This window comes from Oryctolagus cuniculus, chromosome X (genome assembly GCF_964237555.1).
Source record: "Oryctolagus cuniculus chromosome X, mOryCun1.1, whole genome shotgun sequence".
In the NCBI taxonomy this organism is placed as follows: Eukaryota; Metazoa; Chordata; class Mammalia; order Lagomorpha; family Leporidae; genus Oryctolagus; species Oryctolagus cuniculus.
Genome location: NC_091453.1, coordinates 29,552,175 through 29,573,827, shown reverse-complemented (window position 1 = coordinate 29,573,827; position 21,653 = coordinate 29,552,175). Strand labels below are relative to the sequence as shown.

The 21,653-nt window shown below is 40.7% G+C and overlaps 1 protein-coding gene across 1 annotated transcript in view; it reads right to left on the bottom strand.

The window, feature by feature from the left end:
- MAOA (monoamine oxidase A) overlaps window positions 1-21,653 on the bottom strand; it is a 69,706-nt gene that overhangs the window by 4,187 nt on the left and 43,866 nt on the right. Inside the window, exons 4-12 of the mRNA XM_051827031.2 lie at window positions 20,124-20,228; window positions 18,747-18,838; window positions 15,051-15,192; window positions 11,934-12,083; window positions 11,493-11,652; window positions 10,575-10,671; window positions 6,041-6,094; window positions 3,568-3,625; window positions 2,497-2,594 (exon numbers count right to left, since the gene is read on the bottom strand). Coding sequence (XP_051682991.2) covers window positions 2,497-2,594; window positions 3,568-3,625; window positions 6,041-6,094; window positions 10,575-10,671; window positions 11,493-11,652; window positions 11,934-12,083; window positions 15,051-15,192; window positions 18,747-18,838; window positions 20,124-20,228 — 956 coding nt within the window. The remainder of the gene's footprint in view (window positions 1-2,496; window positions 2,595-3,567; window positions 3,626-6,040; window positions 6,095-10,574; window positions 10,672-11,492; window positions 11,653-11,933; window positions 12,084-15,050; window positions 15,193-18,746; window positions 18,839-20,123; window positions 20,229-21,653) is intronic.

The following is a 21,653-nucleotide window of genomic DNA, read 5'->3' as shown; positions in this document are numbered from 1 at the left end:
CTGATGAAATCTTTACTTAATATATACTAAATTGATCTTCTGTATATAAAGATAATTGAAAATGAATCTTGATGCGAATGGAATGGGAGAGGGAACGGGAGATGGGAGGGTTGAAGGTGGGAGGGAAGTTATGGGGGGGGGGAAGCCATTGTAATCCATAAGCTGTACTTCGGAAATTTATATGTATTAAATAAAAGTTAAAAAAAAAAAAAACCAGCCAGGGCGACACCACTCCAGGTGGCAGGGTGCTCCTTTGTTTCATAGCAGCCTGCACACAAGGATCTGAACTTTCCAAGCCAAGGAGCACAGGGGTGTCAGATTATCAATCACCAAAAGGTAATGCTGACCTTTTCCAAGCCAGCCAGAACTGGAATAGAACATGCATTCAATACACAGATGTATTTTCTGTATGTTCCTGCTTGTGGTCCATTCTACTTGCCTACACTGTCTTTCTGAGCTTCCCACAGGGCAGCAAAGCCCAGCCATGTGGGCATTCTCAGTGTCTGAGGAGGAAGTGCAGTGGCGAGTGGCTAGGAAAGGAGATCAATGGTCATTTCCGGTAAAGGGGAGACTGGAGGGATTATATAGATGTGTCCCCTTAAAAGACAACCTCTGGTGGTCAGTGCTATGGTGTAGTGGGCTAAGCCTCTGTCTGCAGCACTGGCATCCCATATGGGTATCAGTTCTAGTCCTGGCTGCCCTCTTCTGATACAGCTCTCTGCTATGGCCTATGAAAGCAGTAGAAGATGGCCCAAGTGCATCTGCGTGGGAGACCCAGAAGAAGCTCCTGGCTCCTGGTTCAGAACGGCCCTCCTCTGGCCATTGTGGCCATTTGGGGAGTGAACCAGTGGATGGAAGACCTTTTTCTCTGTCTCTCCCTCTCTCTGTCTGTAACTCTACATCTAAAATAAATAAATAAATAAATAAATAAATAAAATCTTATATATAAAAAAGACAACCTCTGGGGCCAGTGTTGTGGCATACTGGGTAAAGCAATGCCAGTATCCCATATGGGCTGCTGTTTGAGTCCTAGCTGCTCTGCTTCCTAACCAGGTCCTTGCTAATGGCCTAGGAAAGCAGCAGGAGATGGCCCAATTGCTTGGGCCCCTGCCTCTCATGTGGGAGACCTGGAAGTTCCTGGTTACTGGCTTCATACCATCCCAGCTCCAGCCATTGCAGTCATTTGGGGAGTGAACCAGTGGATAAACAATCTCTGTCTCTTCCTCTCTCTCTGAAACTCTGTTTTTCAGACAAATAACTAAATCTTTTAAAAAAAAAAAGACAACCTTTGTGTAGCTGGTTTCTATGAACTTATCTAGGGACTGGCTGAAGGGCAAGGAAATGGACCTCTTGCAAAGATACTCTGCCAGAGAGAAGCAAGGAAGGGCTGGGCTGAATGGGCAACTGTTCTCTCCAACTGCCTAGGCATGGATTCCTGTCACATCTCTAGTCACTTTCATGAAGTCTTCCAAACTGCACTACCATTCTCACCCCTATCCCAAGTCCTTCACCTCAGCCCAGTCCCACTGGTATACCTTTTTCCAATTCAGGATCCCTGGGCTTCATCTATTCCTGATCCTACTCCTATTTTCTAGACTTCTCCTTTGATTCCATTACTAAACCACTTCATCAGTTCTGTTATCACTAACAAAGGGTATTTGATTCAATGAAGAAAAAAAGACAAGTAAAACCCTCCTATATGGAAAGGGTTGACAAATACCTCTTCCTTCTCGATGGACAAATGTGACTTTGCATTAACTTTCTAGCTCTGTTCCTTGGAAACCAGATGTAGGTATAATACCACCTATGTGACCAGGCAACACTGCTTATGCTAAAAATGCCTCTCCCTACCCCCACATTGGTAAACTGTATCAAGACTTGTACCTGGTAGGAGGCTATCCCTTTGGACTTCCGTGAGTATGATGTTCTTGTAACTGAACAAGTGATCCTGGACAGTATGCCTATGAGACAGTGTGTCTCAGGCTTATGGAGCAAGGGCTTTTAAAGTTAAGGTGGACTCCTCTACCCTGAGTGGATCCCCTGTCCTCACAACTTAGCTGTATACAGTAAGAACTGCTCCCTTTGAAGAATTAATGCTCTGTTGGAAAGACAGGTGTATTGGATGAACACATCCAATATCCCTTTGTGTACACTGGTGCCAAGGAGCCTAGGATAGTCTTGTGAGATTACGTGTCGAGTTGAGCTCCAAAAGGCCTTCTGGAGGCCACTGCAGCTTCTCTCATTCCCACAAGTACTGCTGACATCTGAAGTCTCCTCCTCCACCTCAGCATTCTGCTATTGCTCTATGTGCCAGTGGCCATGGTTCTATGTACTAACTTCCTTATTTTCCTACGGACATCCAGAAATATGCAAATTGACTATCTGGGATATTAGAAATAGGAATGCTGACTACTCGTTCCAGGCTTTTCCATTGAACTTTGCTCCTTTTTATAAGGGTGGTACAGGTCTTGTATTAGTGGAGTGCTTGTGTAGTACCTTCCATATTGAGTCATGATGCCTGGGGGGAAGTAGGCTGTGTAGCAGCCCCCGGAATATTGTTCTTCACACCAGTTCTTCTCTTCATAATGCACCGGCTGCAGTTTAGTGGATAGACAATTGCAAAGAGAAAATACAGATGAAATGCTGCCAGTCAACAATGAAACCTCTTGTGTGTTTTACTTTAACAGAAATTAGCAAATGCCAAAAAATGTATGCTTTGATTTTCTCAAGCTCTTGATGAGGGGAGACATGAAGTTTTTATAGCTAAGTCCACAGGAAACCCCACCAACAATCAGCCTGTAGGAGGGTCTACTTGAATCTTTCAGAACCCCTTCTTTATGCTGGAAACAGGAATGACGGGAATACTGCTATGAAGGGAACAATTAATATAAAAAATATTTCCTAGCGGACATGACAAAATTTTCTCTGATTTCCCTAACACTAACATTTTGAAGGTTTATTATTTGAGCAGTTCAGATACAAGTTCCTGTAATGGTTCCTGCTATCAGCAGGTTCTTCAGAAATAATTTCATCCTCCTAATCACTTTCAGTGGTGGACTAAAAGCTGAAATTCCTAAATGAGTTGTGAATTGAATCTACACATGGGAAAATAAATTGGTATGACTTGGACTTGGGCAGATAGTCTAGATTCAGGGTATTTTGTCATGCATATACCACTGTGTCTTCAGCAACAAATGATGACACATTTCTGGGATTTTATTTTGCAGCAGGCAGTTGACCCCAATATCAAAGGTAGGACCTCTGTTCTGGGAACCATTCTCACTCATCTTTGACATAATCCCTGCAGCTCCAAGCTCTGATCACAATTGGCTGCCAGTTATCCAGTGAATACTTGAACAGTCCAAAGGAGCCACTGTGTCAGAAATTCCATGCACCTGAAACCAGCTTTTAATGGCCTTTTGTGATTGTTGAAGTTAATCCTCCAAGTTAAGCATAACCCTTTATACTCTCCTCATAAGACTGTCAGAAAATCAGAATCTGCTTTGCTTTACCACTTAGAGCAAGCAGAGCTGAACGTGCTAGGGATTAATGCCAGGGCTTTCTTACTTGTAAAGCTTCTTCTGATCCCAGCACTCTAGCATACAGTTCGCAGATTTTCCGCTTCCTATAAAATAAGAACCAAAAAGTGTTAGGGAAGTAATAAGCTGTTGAGTATAGAATAAACTTAGTGAGTTCTAGGACTCCTGCCAAAGAACCAGACTGAATACTGAAAAATTAATATCAATGGCTTTATGTAACTATACAAAATGAACAGTTCAATGAGTCTCCATATTCAAATTGACTTTCTTTTTTTTTTTTTTAAAAAAAGATTCTATTTATTTGAGAGGTGGAGTTTCACACAGTGAGAGGGAGAGACAGAGAGAAAGGGCTTCCTCCCACTGGTTCCCTCCCTAAATGGTGTCAACGGCTGGAGCTGTGCCAATCCGAAGCCAGGAGCCAGGAATTTCTTCTGGGTCTCTCATGTGGGTGCAGGGGCCCAAGGACTTGGGCCATAGTCTACTGCTTTCCCAGGCCATAGCAGAGAACTGGATTGGAAGAGGGGCAGCCGGGACTAGAACCAGTGCCCATATGGGATGCTGGTGCTTCAGGCCAGGGCTTTAATCCACTGCATCACAGCGCCAGCCCCCAAATTTCTATGCCTCAATATGGTCATTTGATCAGAAGACTCAACAAAATTTTCCTTCTTTTTATATTTTTGCCTTTTATTATCCAATACCATATCAATTTGAGATAAAAATAGCAAAAATAAATATAATTACATTTAGTTCAGTCTTAAGAACTGATTTTACATAATTTTTCTGGAATATGTAGAATTCCAGAATGAATTATTTTATGTCTATAGTACATATAGACTGTGCCTTACACCTATCCTATATTTGTCTATTAAATATAAAGCTAATTTAATCTTCTGAGTATAATATAAGATATAGTTTAAATGTATAAAACTACTCTAAACTATACGTTAAAGGCTAACAAGCAGTATTTGTTAAAAAATATGGCAAAGATAAATCAAACGTGTAAGACGAGCATGAAAAATTGATGAGACAAATGGCCAAAAATATGCAGGAGGTGGGGAGAGAGGGGAAAATCAAGCTTACTTGTGACAAAAGAAACAGATGAACAACATAAAATTTTATGTTAACAATTAAATTAGAAAATATTTTTAAAATATGCCCCTAATTTTTCTGAATACTGTGGGACAAAACATAATCATAGAAATGTATCTAAATTTTTAAATTTACACCATTCATATACCTTTTAGAACTTCTATATCACAGGTACAAAGTCAGAAGGAAAATGTGGAATTAGAAGCATGGCTCATTGCTACCATTTTTACATGGAAGGTTTTAGGGAGAAACAAATGCCACTCCTGAAATAATGTCACACAGCATTAGGTAGATGTTTAAATTCCAGGATAGAAAGGAAAAGTTTGGTTTCCTTCAAAGAGTTGTTCTTACTACACATCAAAAATCCTAAGTGAAAGAGGCATGCATTTAGCTCAGTTGTTAAAATGCCACTTGGGATGCCTGCATCCCATTATTAGAGTGCCTGGCTTTGATAACTGGCTCCATTTCTGGTTCCAGCTTCCTGCTAATGCACATACTCGGTGGCAGCCAGTGATGGCACAAGTTTGCGTCCCTTCTCAGGGTAATGGTTCAAGTACTTGGGCCTCTGCCACCCATGTGGGAGATCTGGGTTGAGTTCCTGGTTCCTGGCTTTGGTTTGGTCCAGCAACAACCATTGTGGGTATTTGGGGGAGTAAACCAACAGATGGGCGATCTCTGTCTCTGTCTCTCTATACATCTCTGCCTTTCAAATTAAAGAAATACATAATTTTTAAAAAAGAGAAAAACATGTAATTCCTAAACACCCTTTCACAGATTTTGATAGAATAAGTTCTGTGAAGCTCTGCTCTTGTCAATGGCATATTCAGTAAGGGTTTTGCCTTCCTAGAACTTTTGAGACATTCAGCCACCATGTGGAATCATAACCAAATGTCTATCCCCAGGCTGCTATTTATTTTACTATTAATAAGGAAGGCAAGCAGGAAATCCAAAAGAAAATGTCAAGCTTAGTGTGGCATAATGAAAAAAATGTATATTATATGCTAGTCCTGGTTTCCATGGTTGGAAAGTATGTGTCCTTCCAAAATTCCTATGTTGGAAATTAACCCCCAATTTGATGGTTTAATGAGGCAGGAACTTTTAGAAAGTTATTAAGTCACAAGGACTTCTCCATTTAGCTCACATTTTCTGTTATTTTTCTCTATTCACCTTACAGAGAAACCCTACCTCTCAACTACTGCAAATGAACACAAATATGTAAAATTAAATTAATATACGCATATGGGCAAGGGCTGGGTTGCAAAGGCAACAGCAAGATATAGAAACATTGATTTGTTGGCATTTTGAGAGTATCTGTGAAGTATTTTGTTTTCTCGATGGTATTCTATTGTTGTTTGTGTGACAAACAAAATACAAGCTGACCTTCCATCTATTTTTCAGATATACAGTCTCACCTGATTTCCTTATGAAGCTTGGCAAGCCGATCAGCTTTACGGGCAACGATGAAACTATAGAGAGAAGTTACATTTGAATGATTAGTTCACTGCCCTTCTTTTGCAAGTGTTTGTATCTCTACCCACTCAGCATTAAAGAACTCTCCTAGATCCTCTCCTCTCCCAGAATAAATGCCAAGTAGTCTTTAGTTGACTGCTGTGTCCAAAACCCCTGTTAGGCTATGGGCCCCTAAATGACAGGTCATCTCCATGTCAATATTAAACACCCAAAGTTTAACACAGTGTTTGACATACAGTAGGAAATCAAATGTTGGATGAATTAATGTTGTGCTAAATGATTATTCTGGTAGACTGTTGACTTCTGCCAAATACTTGCTCAAAGCTGGGAAAACAAATACAAATATGTGTCTGAAATAGATGCCATGGTAGGCTCCTCACATTCCTCTTCAGGACCAGGTACTTAGTACCCTTACCTCACAGCTGAAACTTACCCCAGAAATCTTACTTGGCAGCAGACAACTGCCTGCTTCAAGGTCCTGACCCTTCCCAGAGGCAACTGGTACCATTTGGGTCAGTTTAGGACAACTCTGAAGGACTATCAGCTCTGGAGCTTCCCATGGTCTGAGGCCTTTGTTGGGACAACATTAGAGCCTAACTTCTCCCTGTGTCTGGTCCTGATTCCTTCTGTTGTCATAGGCAATAATCCCCAGACTACTTCCCAGTAAACCTCCTGATCCCAAATCTCCATCTCCAAGTCAGGTTCCTGGGAAACCAACCTAACATAGTCCCCAAATAAAGCATCGTCATAAAACTCAGTCATAATCTGTCTGCTTCCCTTTAATCAAATAGATTCTATTTATTATGCTGGCATTAATAATTGTATATTTTAAAGAATTGAATCATGACATAAAATCGTTAATTATACTATTATTAGAAAGCTTTCAAAAATCCAAATGAGGTAAAGGACAATGAAATGATTTCTTCAGTGGAAAATAGTTTTTAAATTGTAATTCTTTTTTTCTAGACCCAAAAGACAAATAGATCAGGGCTGAGAATGCAAGGGCTGAAAGTAGATATTTCCTCCTCTCCACCCCAAAATTAAACTGCTACTCAATTCGATTGGCAATGCTTTTAGGGCTGTTATTTGAGAATATTCTATGATACAAAGACACAAAATATGTTCATCCCGAGAAGAGTTAGAATCTATGGATTATTTAAGAAATCTGAACTACTTAACATTATGGGATAGTCATAATTTTGTTTAACACATCAAGATGTGAATAACTATGAATTTTAGCTAAATTTTAGGTTTATGCAAGAATCACTAAGTTTAGATATATGCAGTATTTAAAAGAAAATCACCAATATTTAATGAAAGATTAAGTGATTTATCTGAAGAGCTTTTTAGTGCTACCTATTTCTGTAAACATCTCAAGTCATGACTGAAATAATCTCTTTTATCTCATTCTAACAACGGACAAATATCCTTTGACTATCTTTGATGTTTTATTGCAGAAATTAAAAAACCTGGCTGGCTTTGTGTTGGGGATATTTCACAATTCTAAAGTACAAGGTCCTTTCCAGTTCCCAAAAGATGTCGGTTATTACAAACACAGTACTGGGCATTACCACTCCTATCTTTGAGGCCAAGAGCAAAAAGCAGAGTGGGATCATATATTCCCAAGGCTTTCATTATCAAGAGGCAATTGTGATAAAACAGGGGAGAGGTTGGTAAACTAGTATGAAGGGGAAAAATAAGCTTTTCCCTCATCCCTCATAAATTCATAGTTGGGACAGACTTCCGCAGCAAAAGACAAGTTAACAAGAAAAAGTTTATTAATGCGTGCAGTGCACAGCACATGGGAGAAACCTCAGTGAAAAGTAACTCAAGGCAGTGGTTTAGGAATGCAGCTAATATAGTACATCCAACAAAGAACAATAAATTTTAGAGAAGTGACAAGACAAAGGAAAGCAGTCCCAGGCTTCCAAAGGCAGGAAACTGTGGGAAAGTAAATATCTGGAAAGGCATTAATGGAGTAAAATCTGCTCTGCCTTCTTAGAGCTGATAAAGGGTTGTCTCCAATACAGGAGAATTTACATCCTACATCCTGTGTGTAGATGGGAAATGGGGGAGGAGAGAAACACCTTTTCTCTCTTCAAATTTCTGTCCTGTTTTTAGATAAGCAGAGGGAAGACAGAGAGTTTTCTCCCCACCCCCAACTTAATTGTCTTCAGCTCAACAATCCTCCTTATTTTGGGGAGGCGTGTTTTAGTTTCCCACAGGTACAGTTTCAGTTAGACAGGAGCAATAAGTTCTGGTGATCTGTTTCAAAGCAGGATGACTAGTTAATACTAATATACTGTATATTTCAAAAACAGTTTAAATAGTGGATTTTACATGTTCTCACTATAAATAAATGATAAATATTTGAGGTGATAGATATCTTAATTAGCCTGGTTTGATCATTCTATAGGATATACATATATTGAGACATCACATTGTACCCTATAAATTAATTATTATTTATCAACTGCAAAGAAAGCTAATGAATAAATGCAGATTAGAACATCATTCTCTAGGAGCTACCTAAATAACCCCATTGACATCTGGAAGGGTCCTGCTATACATATCACAGTAAATAATGCCAAATAAATGAGAAAGGCATATGTCACCCAAGGAAAAGGAAGCATCTATGTTCTTCCATCCAGAGTTAGATTAGTCTTATCTAACATTCTCCTGGAACCTGTACCCTAGTCTCTTGCTTTTATCTGGAATAGAGCAGCTAATGCCAAACTACCAAAAACAACCTATAGCCTTTCTTTCCCTATGTAGTTAGAGGTAAAGGGGATGCGTTATTCCTATGGTCATTAAATTGTAAGCACCTGCCCATCTCAGGGAAGCTGGTACTATTTCTCATCTTTTACAGTCAGTGAAGTGGTTATAAAATGTATTGTTAGCAGTCCATTAGCTCAGTCTGCTTTCTAAATCCCTTTGGACATGCGTCTGCTTTTTTGGACTCTGGAAATTTCCTTCAATGATATGATATGCATGAGCTCACCTCTCCCTCTGGCAGGAGGCATGCGTTTTCCAGGAGCAAAGAGGAAAACACTGGTGTCTAAAAGTCACTAAATTCCATTGAAGCTGTGTTATTTTGTGAAGGTATGGTAGAAAAAAAAATAACTTTTGTTTGCATAGTTTTTGAGGAGGGCCAAAGGGCAGGCAACTGGGAGGCTGGGCTCTCCTTAGCAGGTCCTTTGTAAAGGGTCTGTTTCTCTTTCTGGATCCCTAGCTCCCAACAGGCAGAGCAGCTGTGTGTTAGGATGAGCGGAGAGGAGAAGGGCTCTCCTCTACTGTACACAGAACCATCCTGCACCATCTCTGTACTTCCACAGGTAAGGGAAATACTGTTGGTGAAGGGTAACTATGGAGAAACCAATCAGAAAATTTATGCCATCCACTCAAGGCCTGGCTCCACTCTGACCTGTGCTTTCGAATTGGCCAGCCATCTTCTACCCCAGGGTAACAACTAACATTTTCTATGTGTCAGATGCTTTCAATGGAGGAAAAAGTTAATTTTTGGAAACCTGAATCTGATAGGTTTTATAGGATAAAGTGAAACCAACCTGCTTATTAATATTTCTGAAATTAATAAGCTGTGTGGGTTCTTGCCATGAATTCAGAGAAGAATTCTGAATACTGGCTCAAACAGACCAGACGACATGGTAAGTTTTTTAAGTTTTTATTCAGTGAGAGAAATGCACTGGAGAGTGAGGGCTCTAGCTAAACGAGAAAGGGAAGTCTGGAAATTAAGTTGGAATCCATACCAAGCAGAAAGCAGGCCAAGAGCCACTTGCAGCAAACGTTTGGTTATGAGCAGCTACTAGCAGCTTATCACGGGCAGTGAATGGAAGGCAGAGAGCTGGAGGCCAGAAGGCCATGCGCCCCAAAGGCACAGGGCAACAAGGGGATCCAGGGCAGTGAAGGAAAATAAGGGAAGGGCCCACTATCCTCCATGCCTTTTATCCACTTCCAAAGGGGCGTGGTTAATTAGTCTGGTTGGCAGGTGGGTGTGCAGGTATGATTAGGTAGGGGCATGAGATCACACAGAGGGTGTGGTGGAGAGTGTGGTCTCCAGCTTACAGACCTCATCAATTTTATCCTAACTGCTTGCCTACATTATTAGCATTCAGTTTTCATTCCAGAATGGGTGCAAACATTCTGTCTCTATGCAAATTTGGCTATCACATCATCTGTCTAGCTGTTTTTTTTTACTTCCTCCTCAATACATAAATTGTATGGGAGAAAAAAATGATGTGCACAAGCACAAGATAGTGTTAATTTTGGTAAAGTTTCCCAGTGTTCTCATACCACCCACAAACATTACTATAATATTTTAATCAATGGAAATATAATACAGTTTTATAGGGTTATTTATCATTGTCCTAACTCAATTCCAAAACAATATACTTGGCTAGGTTCTATACCAATCTACCAATACAATCTGGAAAATGAAGAACTCTTGCTCTAACTTACCCCATTATGGCAGGCAGTGATCCATCTGGCTTGGTGTCATCCAGGGTTATTGAAATTGGAGCTTCTTCATCTTCAATGATCATGCAACCACAGTAATCTTAACCAGGACAAATTAATAGGAGATTGACACCAATGTCATCAGAGGCATTGATATACATACAAAACACATATGAACTATTTTGCTATAAGGAAGGTGAATCTTAAACAACTGGTATTTGCCCTAAGCCTAGAAGCTACTTCTTGTTGAATATACACATTTACTAAACAAGGATGTCTATTTACCACCATATATGGAAAACAACCCATCTCTATCACCTTTACATAAAGGGCTTATGACCAATGCTTGGCAAAAAAGGTAAGACGGTCTTGGATCCCAAAGTACATGGGGGACAAAGTAGGATGTGTCAGAGGGAATCATCTCACCAATTATCAACCCTGAAGGAATAACATATGAGCAGAAGGCTTTTTAACAGGAGTCATCATATCTCATGAACCTACCAAATCTCAGACCTACAATACCCTAATGGTGGGTATTACTGTTAATACTTTACATTTAGAGACTGATGTTAGTAAGAAAGTGCAGTCCAGGATGTCTGACTTCAAAGCAATGCTCTTTCCACAATGTCCCTTGGCCTTACTTTGTTTATAAAGAGTAAGTAGTAAGACAAATGCCAGGAGCTAGGGCAATGGCGGCACCACAACTGGTATGACCTCCTCCTTTGCTCCTACTGGCAACAAGTATCTTTGGGGTCATTTTGTGTTGACAGAGCTATGAGGAAATCAACAGAATAATATTTCTGATTCTTTCACTATCAATTTGAAAACAATTTTTTTTTGTTTAGAGCCTTTTGCTCAATATTCCTAAAGAACACAGTTCCTTCACTTAATGCAGTTTAAATATGAATAAGAACCACCTACCCTTCTTCTTCCAGAAGGCCTCTTTGTAATACATCATACACTTAATGATAGCTCCCATGGGAAGACGTTGAATTAGTTGGTTTCTCTCTGGTGGAAGTTCTGGTTTGAAGTGGATTTTAGCAGTCAAGGTTGGAGGGATGGCACTAAGTACATATTTGCACTAAAATACACATAAGCAAAATATCATGTTAAGTAGTGAGCTACAGTTCTTGCAGAGGGCATGAAAATCATCTTTATTATTTTGAATGACATCGAGCAATAACCACATACAAAATGAGGCAACAAAACAAAGAGTTAGGTCAATCGATGCTGGTAATTTGGGAAAATGAGGCAGAAACATGCCAGCATTAATTATGCCATTGCTTGGATTACATTTGATTAGAAACTGTAGAAGATACAAGGCCTATTTATTGTGTGTTCATTTTGATAAAAATTAATTACCTCATAGGTTTCATGATTCAATGTCTCCACTACGATATTGTCATTAGTTTGATCAACATATGTGACAGGACATTTCAGCTTCACTCGGTCCCCAAGGAGGTCCATTATCCTCTCGCTTACTTGGCCAGATCCACCGATAAACTTGCGTTCCTATAGGAGAAGGTAGGCCAGAAAGGAAATGTTATAAAAGCCCAAGGAAGGAAAATCATATTGGCACTGATTAAGGAACCTCCAGAAAGTTGCAGGTCACACCTTCACCCTCTACACACTTGACTGTTGGAAGAGCTCATTAAGACAGAAGCAAAATCTGCCAAGACACCTCAATTATCATTCTCTGCACAGCTTCCAGCAGTGAAAGACAGTTACTAGTTAACAAAATCACAGAATCAGAAGAAATGTTCACCTATACCAGTACTGTCCTGACCAAATTGGAACATCAGTAAGTCCTTGGGCTGCAAATGTCCAAGAGTGTGGTGCACAGAAGGAGCCGTGGAAAAAGGAGGGTGCTAAGCTTTTCCCAGCAGATGTGGTTTCTAACTACACTCGACTGCTCTCAGTCCTGGGCTATGATTGTCTGGGTAGGCAAAGATGTAGGCAATGTCATATTATATACAATGTGATTCTAAGAGAGTATATTTAGGGTGCTCTTAGGGATAGCCATGCTCTATCTGTCATTATCAAATGAGGTTCTAAGAGTGTGAATCTCAGATCTTGAGCAACTTTCTACAAAACTGTCCAAAAGTTTGACAGCAGAGGCAGCGGGATGAAGGCTAAGTGCCTGACTGTTATTCAGTATGCTGCCCACTGACACCTGCTATGCTTATTTTTTTTCCTGTTTTCCTCTTTACATTTATTTGTAAAATCTATAGAGTTTTAAGTCACACGTTCCCTTTTTATAACAAAAATTTAAAGGCTGCTGGATGCAAAATAATTTATATATAGTATGAGATAATATAATGCAATATAATATAATACCGTATCCTTGTGGTGGGGGCAGGGATTTAGAGACCTGTCACTCGGAGCCAGCCTTGCACATGCAGATGACATCCCACCCTGACTACCATAGCGACCCCTGGCAAGTTCTCACCTCGATTGGGGTCCCCAAGTTTCCACTCAGAGGTCGGGGAGAGGGCCTCGGGACACCCCTCCAGCTTGGAGCCCCGCAGCAGCCAGAGGCGCACCACAACGCGCCGGTTCCCGGCTGGGGCGGCGGTGTGCCAACCTGCTATGCTTATTGTGGAAATGGTTCCAGCTTAATCTAAGAAGGTAAGTCCTCAATACAATGAATTTGTTAAGAACCCGGGGGATACTTTTAGTTTGCCATAGAAGGTTCTTTCAGTGGTCATAAATATACATTGGTAGCCCAACATTTGAAAATTAAGTACCCAAATCACAAACACACAATGATTTTTGCACTTTTATAACTGGCTACTTTTTTTTTTTTTGACAGGCAGAGTGGACAGTGAGAGAGAGAGACAGAGAGAAAGGTCTTCCTTTTGCCGTTGGTTCACCCTCCAATGGCCGCCGCGGCCGGCGCGCTGTGGCCGGCGCACCGCGCTGATCCGATGGCAGGAGCCAGGAGCCAGGTGCTTTTCCTGGTCTCCCATGGGGTGCAGGGCCCAAGCACCTGGGCCATCCTCCACTGCACTCCCTGGCCACAGCAGAGAGCTGGCCTGGAAGAGGGGCAACCGGGACAGAATCCGGCACCCCGACTGGGACTAGAACCCGGTGTGCCGGTGCTGCAAGGTGGAGGATTAGCCTAGTGAGCCGCGGCGCCGGCCAACTGGCTACTCTTTTAATGACACCACTAAGGCTCTTTATAAAAATATTCTCTAGTGGTTAAGATCTAAATTCATGATTTGTCTTTCTTCCAGAAGACTAGTATCATTTAATATATATTCTGACCTATATTTTCCAAGAGTTGCTTGAATTTTAGTGTAGTGGAAAGACCATGAACTATTTCTGTCTTATTCATGTCTACTACTTTAGTATTTGTTGAATTAAATTACTAAAGGACAAACTTAAGTTCTTCAATAATGATACTGTGATAATAGTTTGAGATTCATAATCTCAACCTTACTTTCCAAAAGCTCATGTAGAGTTTGGCTATAAGTATCCTAACTCCTCTGAATGAAGGACACAAATACCAAATATGAATCAATATAACTCAGAAAGTAAAATATGGGTTACAAAGAGTAATGTAGAACTTTTGCCTGGTAAGTAAAGACACAAAATGCAACTGCCTTGCATTTGCCAAAGCTAAGGGTCAAATGGGCAAATAACTCTTGGTGTCAAAAGAACAACATGGGGATTTCCTAAGGAGAGTAATAATTCATATGCATAGAAAGTCTCTACACTTTTTACTGGCATTAAGAATTTAGGGAATCAGAGAACAGAGCATAAAGTTAGAAGTGAACTGCTACTAATTAAACCTCATCTTATCCAGGCACAACATTCCTAGAAAAGAGATATCCATTCTCTCTGGACAAGGATGAGCCTAGAAATAAAAAGAGTCTCAGAGTCTGAGGAATCAGAGAATTGGGATTCTGGCTTCACCACCAGTTTGCTGAGGATACAGTCAATGAACAAAATGAGTTCCTTTATTAGTAATGCAAGTGGGATGGAAGCTGGGCAAATGCAAGTGGGTGGCCAAAATGTAGGATTCAAGATGTAGAATTTACTATTGCTAACAGTGGCCATAAAATACCTGTGTGACAAGAAGAGAGAACAGCCACTTTCATTCTAACAGTTAACCCAAAATATCTCAAAGAAATGGGTCAAAAACTTTATGTCTAGATCAGAGATGATTTTTTCAGTGCACTGATTTTGTAAGCAGAATTTATTTTATTTCAGGATTTTAGCTTCCTAAGTTTAGCCTATTTTCTCCCACCTCAAAAAGGAAGGAACTTATTTCCCAAGACCTATTAATTCAAAAGAAAATAGTCTTTAGCTGTGAACTTTTCAGGAATGAAAATAAATATTTTTGCAAAAAAGTTTTCTGAGCTCATTTCATACTGCTAAATGTTCATGTTTCAAAATACTGAAATAATTAAGACACTGCCTGGGAGAGAGAAAAATCACAAATCAAGTTAGAGTCTCAGAACAGACGTGCCATACCTGGCCCCCATTGGTGATTGAGAAGATCCGCGTGGTGCCACCACACTGCTTTACATACCACAAGAACCACAGGGCAGATACCTCATGAGGCTCAGAGGTCACATTGATGTTCACAAAAAGATAGGCGAAGTGTCTGGCAGTCCTGTTCACAGAACAAAAGTCTAGGTTAGTAGTTAAGACTTAACATGAGCCATGGATCGTATGTTCCGAAAATACAATGCAGTATGGTTAGAAAGTAATTTTATTGCTTTTGGGGAAAAAATCTTAAGGCTCAATGTCTGAAGAAATGCATTTTTGTTGGCTGGCGCCATGGCTCACTAGGCTAATCCTCCGCCTGCGGCGCTGGTAGCCCGGGCTCTAGACCCAGTTGGGGAGCCGGATTCTGTCCCGGTTGCTCCTCTTCCAGTCCTGCTTTCTGCTGTGGCCTGGGAAGGCAGTGGAGGATGGCCCAAGTGCTTGGGCCCTACACCTGCATGGGAGACCAGGAGGAAGCACCTGGCTCCTGGCTTCGGATAGGCACAGCGCACTGGCCTTAGTGGCCATTTGGGGGGTAAACCAAAGGAAGGAAGACCTTTCTCTCTGTCTCTCTCTCTCTCTCACTGTCTAACTGCCTGTCAAAAAAAATGCATTTTTGTAACTCTTGGGGAAAATAAAGTGTTCTGCTTTTTTAAAAAAAGATTTTATTTATTTATTTGACAGGTAGAGTTACAGACAGTGAGAGAGAGAGAGACAGAAAGGTCTTCCTTCCATTGGTTCACTCCCCAAATGGCTGCCAAGGCCAGCGCTGCGCTGATCTGTAGTCAAGAGCCAGGTGTTTCTCCCAAGCACTTGGGCCATCCTCCACTGTCCTCCCGGATCACAGCAGAGCTGAACTGGAAGAGGAGCAACCGGGACTAGAACCGGCGCCCATATGGGATGCCGGCGCTGCGGGTGGATTAACCAAGTAAGCCACGGTGCTGGCCCCGTTCTTCTGCTTTTTAAGAAATCATGGTTTAGCTCCAAATACTCAGATCCAGTCTGTCTAAAGGGTCAATATGCTTGCCAGGGATCACGAGGGATACTTCTCATCTATTGTAACAACTACCCTCTTTTCTCCATCTATACTACTTCCACACTGCTCCAGGCTACCAGTGTTTCCTCATCTTGGCTACACTAGTGATGGCTCCTGACTGATCACTCATTCCCTCTTGAACACTTTTCTATACTAGAGTAAATGAGGTCTAAAAGTGCAAATTCAAATACCTCTCTGCCTAAAACCTGCCACAGCCTAAATTGGAAAAAGGCCAAATCTAGAATGTGGCCAGTATATCTCTTGTAACACTGGCCACTACTGCAACCTCCTCTTACACTACATGTTCTTGTCATCTCTGTAGTTCAGGCATACAGACCACTCAATTGCTAAAGCCTATCAGTCTCAGCAGGGAGCACATGAGGTTGGTTCAATAATCACAGGAAGCTTTCAGAGTTGGTTCAACAATCTCCCTGCCTAGAAAATACCATCCACTCAAAGTCCCTGTGAGCCATTCCTGAAGGACGCCCCCCTCCATACCATCCACCCTACCAATCTGGCCCTATCCTTTGTGTCAGATACCATCTCCATTATAACATTCAACTTACCAATACCCCTTACTTCCCCTTTCTGCACCATGTGGGTGATTTCTGGAAGATACTACCCTCTCTCAATTAGCTGCCCACCCCTGTTACCCCTTACCCCTGTAGGTCATTTCTGGAAGATAGCATCCCCTCAATAACACTAACTATCTCTCTCACTGCTGGGAGATATCCCCCTACATCATCAATTTTTTAGCCCCCCCCCCCCCCTAGAAAAATGAATCATTCCTGAAAGATATTTCTACCACAAAATTAACCCTTCCTGACACTCATCTGTTACTGTGGGTCATTCCCAGAAGACACCATGCTCCTATATCTTCCAACTATCCCTGCCTCCCCCACAGCACAACTGGGTCATTCTTGGAAGATTCTAGTCTTCCACATCATTGATTGATACTGTCTCCTATAGCCAAAATGGTTCATTCCTGAAGATGGCATCCTCTCTTCTTGTCTGCCATTACCTAATTCAGTGGATCATTCTCCATGGATAGCAGTCCTTCAAGACCATCTACTCTTCCTTGTCTCATCCCAGCCCATTCATGCAATAAACTATTTCCACTCACCAATAAACACCTTCCCAATTCCTCCTTGCAACTGTGAAACACCAACAAAATCAACATTTCTCCCTTTCCTCCAGGCCAATTGGTTCATTCCTGGAGGATATCATTCTCCCTCCCTGCATCACCTACACAACACTGTGGATCTGTTGTAAAAGACGCTATCCTACTAACTTCATTCACCCATACTTCCTCTCCCTGTTGCATGTGTCATTCCTGGAAGATACCATCCTACTACTTTACCTGTCTCCCCTTGCCCAACACTAAGGTTCAATCTTGGAAGATACCATTTCCACCACATACCCCCTTTCTGTCTCTTCACTGCCTCCATGGTTAAGAACCTACCATGCCCCAACATCATCCCAGATTCCCTGTCTTATAATAGCAATTTAGGTCATTCCTGGAAGATACCATTCTCTCTCTCTGTGTATCCTATATCACACAGTGGATCAATTGTAAAAGATACTATACTGCCACAGTATCTGCCCTCTCAATCTCCCCTCTCCTGTGAGTTATTCCTAGAAGATATTATTCCCCAAACCATCCACCCTTCCTGTCTCCCTCTGCCCCTGAGGCTCATTTTTAGTTGAAGTGCTAACTCTGTAGTTTCAGTTTAAAACTGAGTGCATTTTGGAATGCTTCCTTTTACCTTCAGATGAGGTAAGGTCCTCATATTACAGGCAGTCTCCTACTATTATGTAATTATGTCTTCAGTATGAGTACTGCCTCTCTGAGGAATGTGCACTTCATGAGATTAGGTGCCATTTCTATCTAGTTCACCACTATTCCTCGGTGCTTAGTACAGTTTCCTTATGTATGAGGCTTCAAATAAACACATACATCGAATACATAAATATTATACATATTAATACATAAAAATACATATAGTCAGGCACTGTATAACAACATTTTGATCAATGAGGGACCACATATATGATGATGATCTCACAAGACTACAACACCTAGTGATGCTGTAGCTGTCCTTGTTCATGTAAAGTACACACTGATGTCTGCACAATGACAAAAGTGTCTAACAAAGCATTTCTCAGAACATGCTCCATTGTTATGTGATACACAACTGTACTACTGAACTGTAAGCAATTGAACTAATAATACAAATTCTAATGGAAAACATATCGTTTCTATTTTTCATTGATACAGACCAGCTCCCTCCAGTATTCCATATATTTATATGGAACTACTTTTAAATCCCTTACAAACTGCTTTTGTAGCCAATCTCTATGTAATGTAGAACACAATTACTGGTTTTATTATAGATCATACAACACTTTCATGAAAAGAAATTCTACTTCATTTACCTACTTTTCTTAAGGTATACATTCATTTTCTGCTCAAATCTGCTCTGAAAGGTCTAAAGTGGCCTCAAAGTAGCTACTGATTGAGAGAATATTAGGATTCTTCTCAACAAATTTCCTATAAATTATTAGGAAAAGCACTGCAGCTCAAGGCAGGGTAGAAAGGATAGGAAGGAAAGATATAAAAGTAAATTTTAAATAGTCAAGTTTACTTTGTCCAGCATATTTTATCAATAAGGTCTTTCATGGTCATCTTGTCCCACTCTTCAGCATGAGGTGCCTGCCAAGGTGCATCTGCTGGGATCTGCAGAGAAAAGAGGTCCCATAGTCACATGTGATGGTAAGTGCCATGGCCTACCTGAGAGGCCTACCTGAGAACCTCTGAAAACTGGTCTCTTGGTTTCTGTGTTGGAATGTGTGACTGGCATATAATTCTACATGGAGATTAGGAAGCAGGAGAGCTCTTTGCATTCTGTGCCTTAATGCTGCTGCCAAAACAATATTAATAGCATGTATAAATTTTTATTTTATTATCTATATTTATATAATATACTTATACATTTAGGTAATTGGGATTATGATGACTGACCATAATCAATATTTATTATTATTGAAAGGTAATACCCATTTTGGGATCCCAATTCAAGTTTCAGAGAATGATGTTCTATAGCCTCAGATTAAGTAAAAATAAAGCCTTGAGGCAGCAAATCCTTCTTTCCTTTACAAGCTATAGGTGCATAAGATGACTTTAATCAGCTTGGTAATAAATTTAAATAAAAGGGTAGCAATGGAAAAGTGAAGGCTCTGTGACTAGTGCCAGAACAACTCTCAGACACTGGACTGTGTAGATTTTATATGTGCAATTTCTGTTTAAAGCAACATGTATTGCCCCCATGCAATTATTTAACTTAAATCTCTGAGAACTAGTGTTCACTTAGAACATAAAGAGGCAGTCTGGTGACAGCTATTGATATTCATCAGCTTAATTAATTCACAATTATTTTATGATGTTTTTTCATGGTACCCAGATAGGTTTATGAATAAAACGTTCAATGCAGGGAACATATGTACCAAAGGGTAATTTGAAAGATATGTGTGTGCCTTGATTCAGTTGACACTCTGTTTCTTAGCAGCTGAGCTTAAAAATAACCCAAACATATTATTTCACAATATGTAGATATATCAAGATATCATATTATACATCACAAAGATAATTTTTGTTAATTATACTTCAACAAAGTTGGTTAAAAAAAAGCAGACTTAAATGTCAAAAGTAGAGATATTTAGAAAAATTCATCATTACAATGCTCAGTGGTGTACTCAAAGGCACACAGGCATTAATATCAGCTAGAAGGGGTTTGAATCTTGGTTCCCTTGCTGTGTGGTCTTGGGTACATTACATAACATCTGGGCACTCATTTCCCCCATTTGTCAAGAAGAAATACTACCAGCTTTGCAGAGTTGCTGAGGGTTTGGAAACAATATGCATCAATGTCGGGAACAGTGTTCCTTGTACTGTGAAAGGATGTTAAACAGTTGCCATTGTTATTTTAGTAATGGGCCATGTGTAAGGTCAACACATATTTTACCTCCTTTCCCATGCTGTCCATGGTTCGCCACAAGTTGTTGTAATCTAGATAAGCAACAGGATTCCATACAGGAGGGAAGGCACCACGAAATGGATAAGTTTTCCCCTGGTACATAAAAGCAAAGGTAACAATTGAAAAGGGTTAATATCTAAAATTAGGATAGTATTCCAAAAACCAAACCAAACAAACCACCCGGTTTAAGACAGCTGTTTTCAAAGTGACAGGATCCTATGTGTCAGAAGCATTTCCTTTGATGGAGTCAAAGATTAGCAAAATTTCTCCATTGCTGTGTTAGTGGTTTTTAACTGACAGTGAATAAGAGCTTTGAATTTACTTGTATGTATTTGGACAAATAAATAAAAGTAGCTCATCCTGGCATCCTTTTTTAAAAATAAAATTAGATATCAAATTCTTCATGAACACTTAGTTATAAAAATGACTAACAAATTGGCACAAATTAAATTCATTGATCTAGTATCTAATGCTTATGTAACAATACTCCCAGCTTCGGAGTTCTCATCCTAATCTCTCTCTCTCTTTTTTTTTTTTTTTTTTTTGACAGGCAGAGTGGACAGTGAGAGAGAGAGAGAGAGAAAGGTCTTCCTTTGCCGTTGGTTCACCCTCTAATGGCCGCCGCGGCCTTCCTGGGCCACAGCAGAGAGCTGGCCTGGAAGAGGGGCAACCGGGACAGAATCCGGCGCCCCGACCGGGACTAGAACCCGGTGTGCCGGCGCCGCAAGGCAGAGGATTAGCCTAGTGAGCCGCGGCGCCGGCCCATCCTAACCTCTTAAGAAGGATATTCTCACTTGGATGACAGCAGGATGAAGACATGCAGAACTGTCTTTGGATCACACAGGGGAAAAGAATAGCAAAACTGACTATTTCAAACCGTGTATTAAGGTTTACAGAGGTTAGATAAAGATTGGATAGATTACAGACTATGCTGACATCAAGAATCAGATAATTAACAATGTGGAACAATGGGCATTTGCCAGTTTTGGCTACCCAGCATCAATTCCTGTTTCTAGTAGAATCCTAGTTTCTTTCTGGGAAATTGCCTCTCCTCCTCTGTGTATAGCTGTCTAGGAACCAGCTCCCATTATAGAAAGTGGTTGGGTTAGATTATTTGTTTTTTTATCTTTTTCCATTTATTGATTTTGATTTATTTGAAAGGCAAAGAGACACAGACATGGATCTCCCAACTGCTGGTTCACCCCTCAAATGTCTCCAACAGCCAGGGCTGGATCAGGTGAAGCCAGGAGCCCAGAACTCAAACCAAGTCTTCCACATCAGTAGCAAGAAATCAAGATCTTTAGCCATCACCTGCTGCCTCCCAGGATGCACATTAGCAGGAAGCTGGAATTAGGAGTCAGGACTCAAACCAGACACTCTGATATGGGATGTGGGCATCCCAAGTGGCATCTTAACCACTGCGCCAAACACCCACCCTGGATCAGATCCTTTCTCTTCATTTATGGCTTTCGGTAACAGCCCTGCTGTGAGCCTGTGATATGAGTTGACCAGTCACAA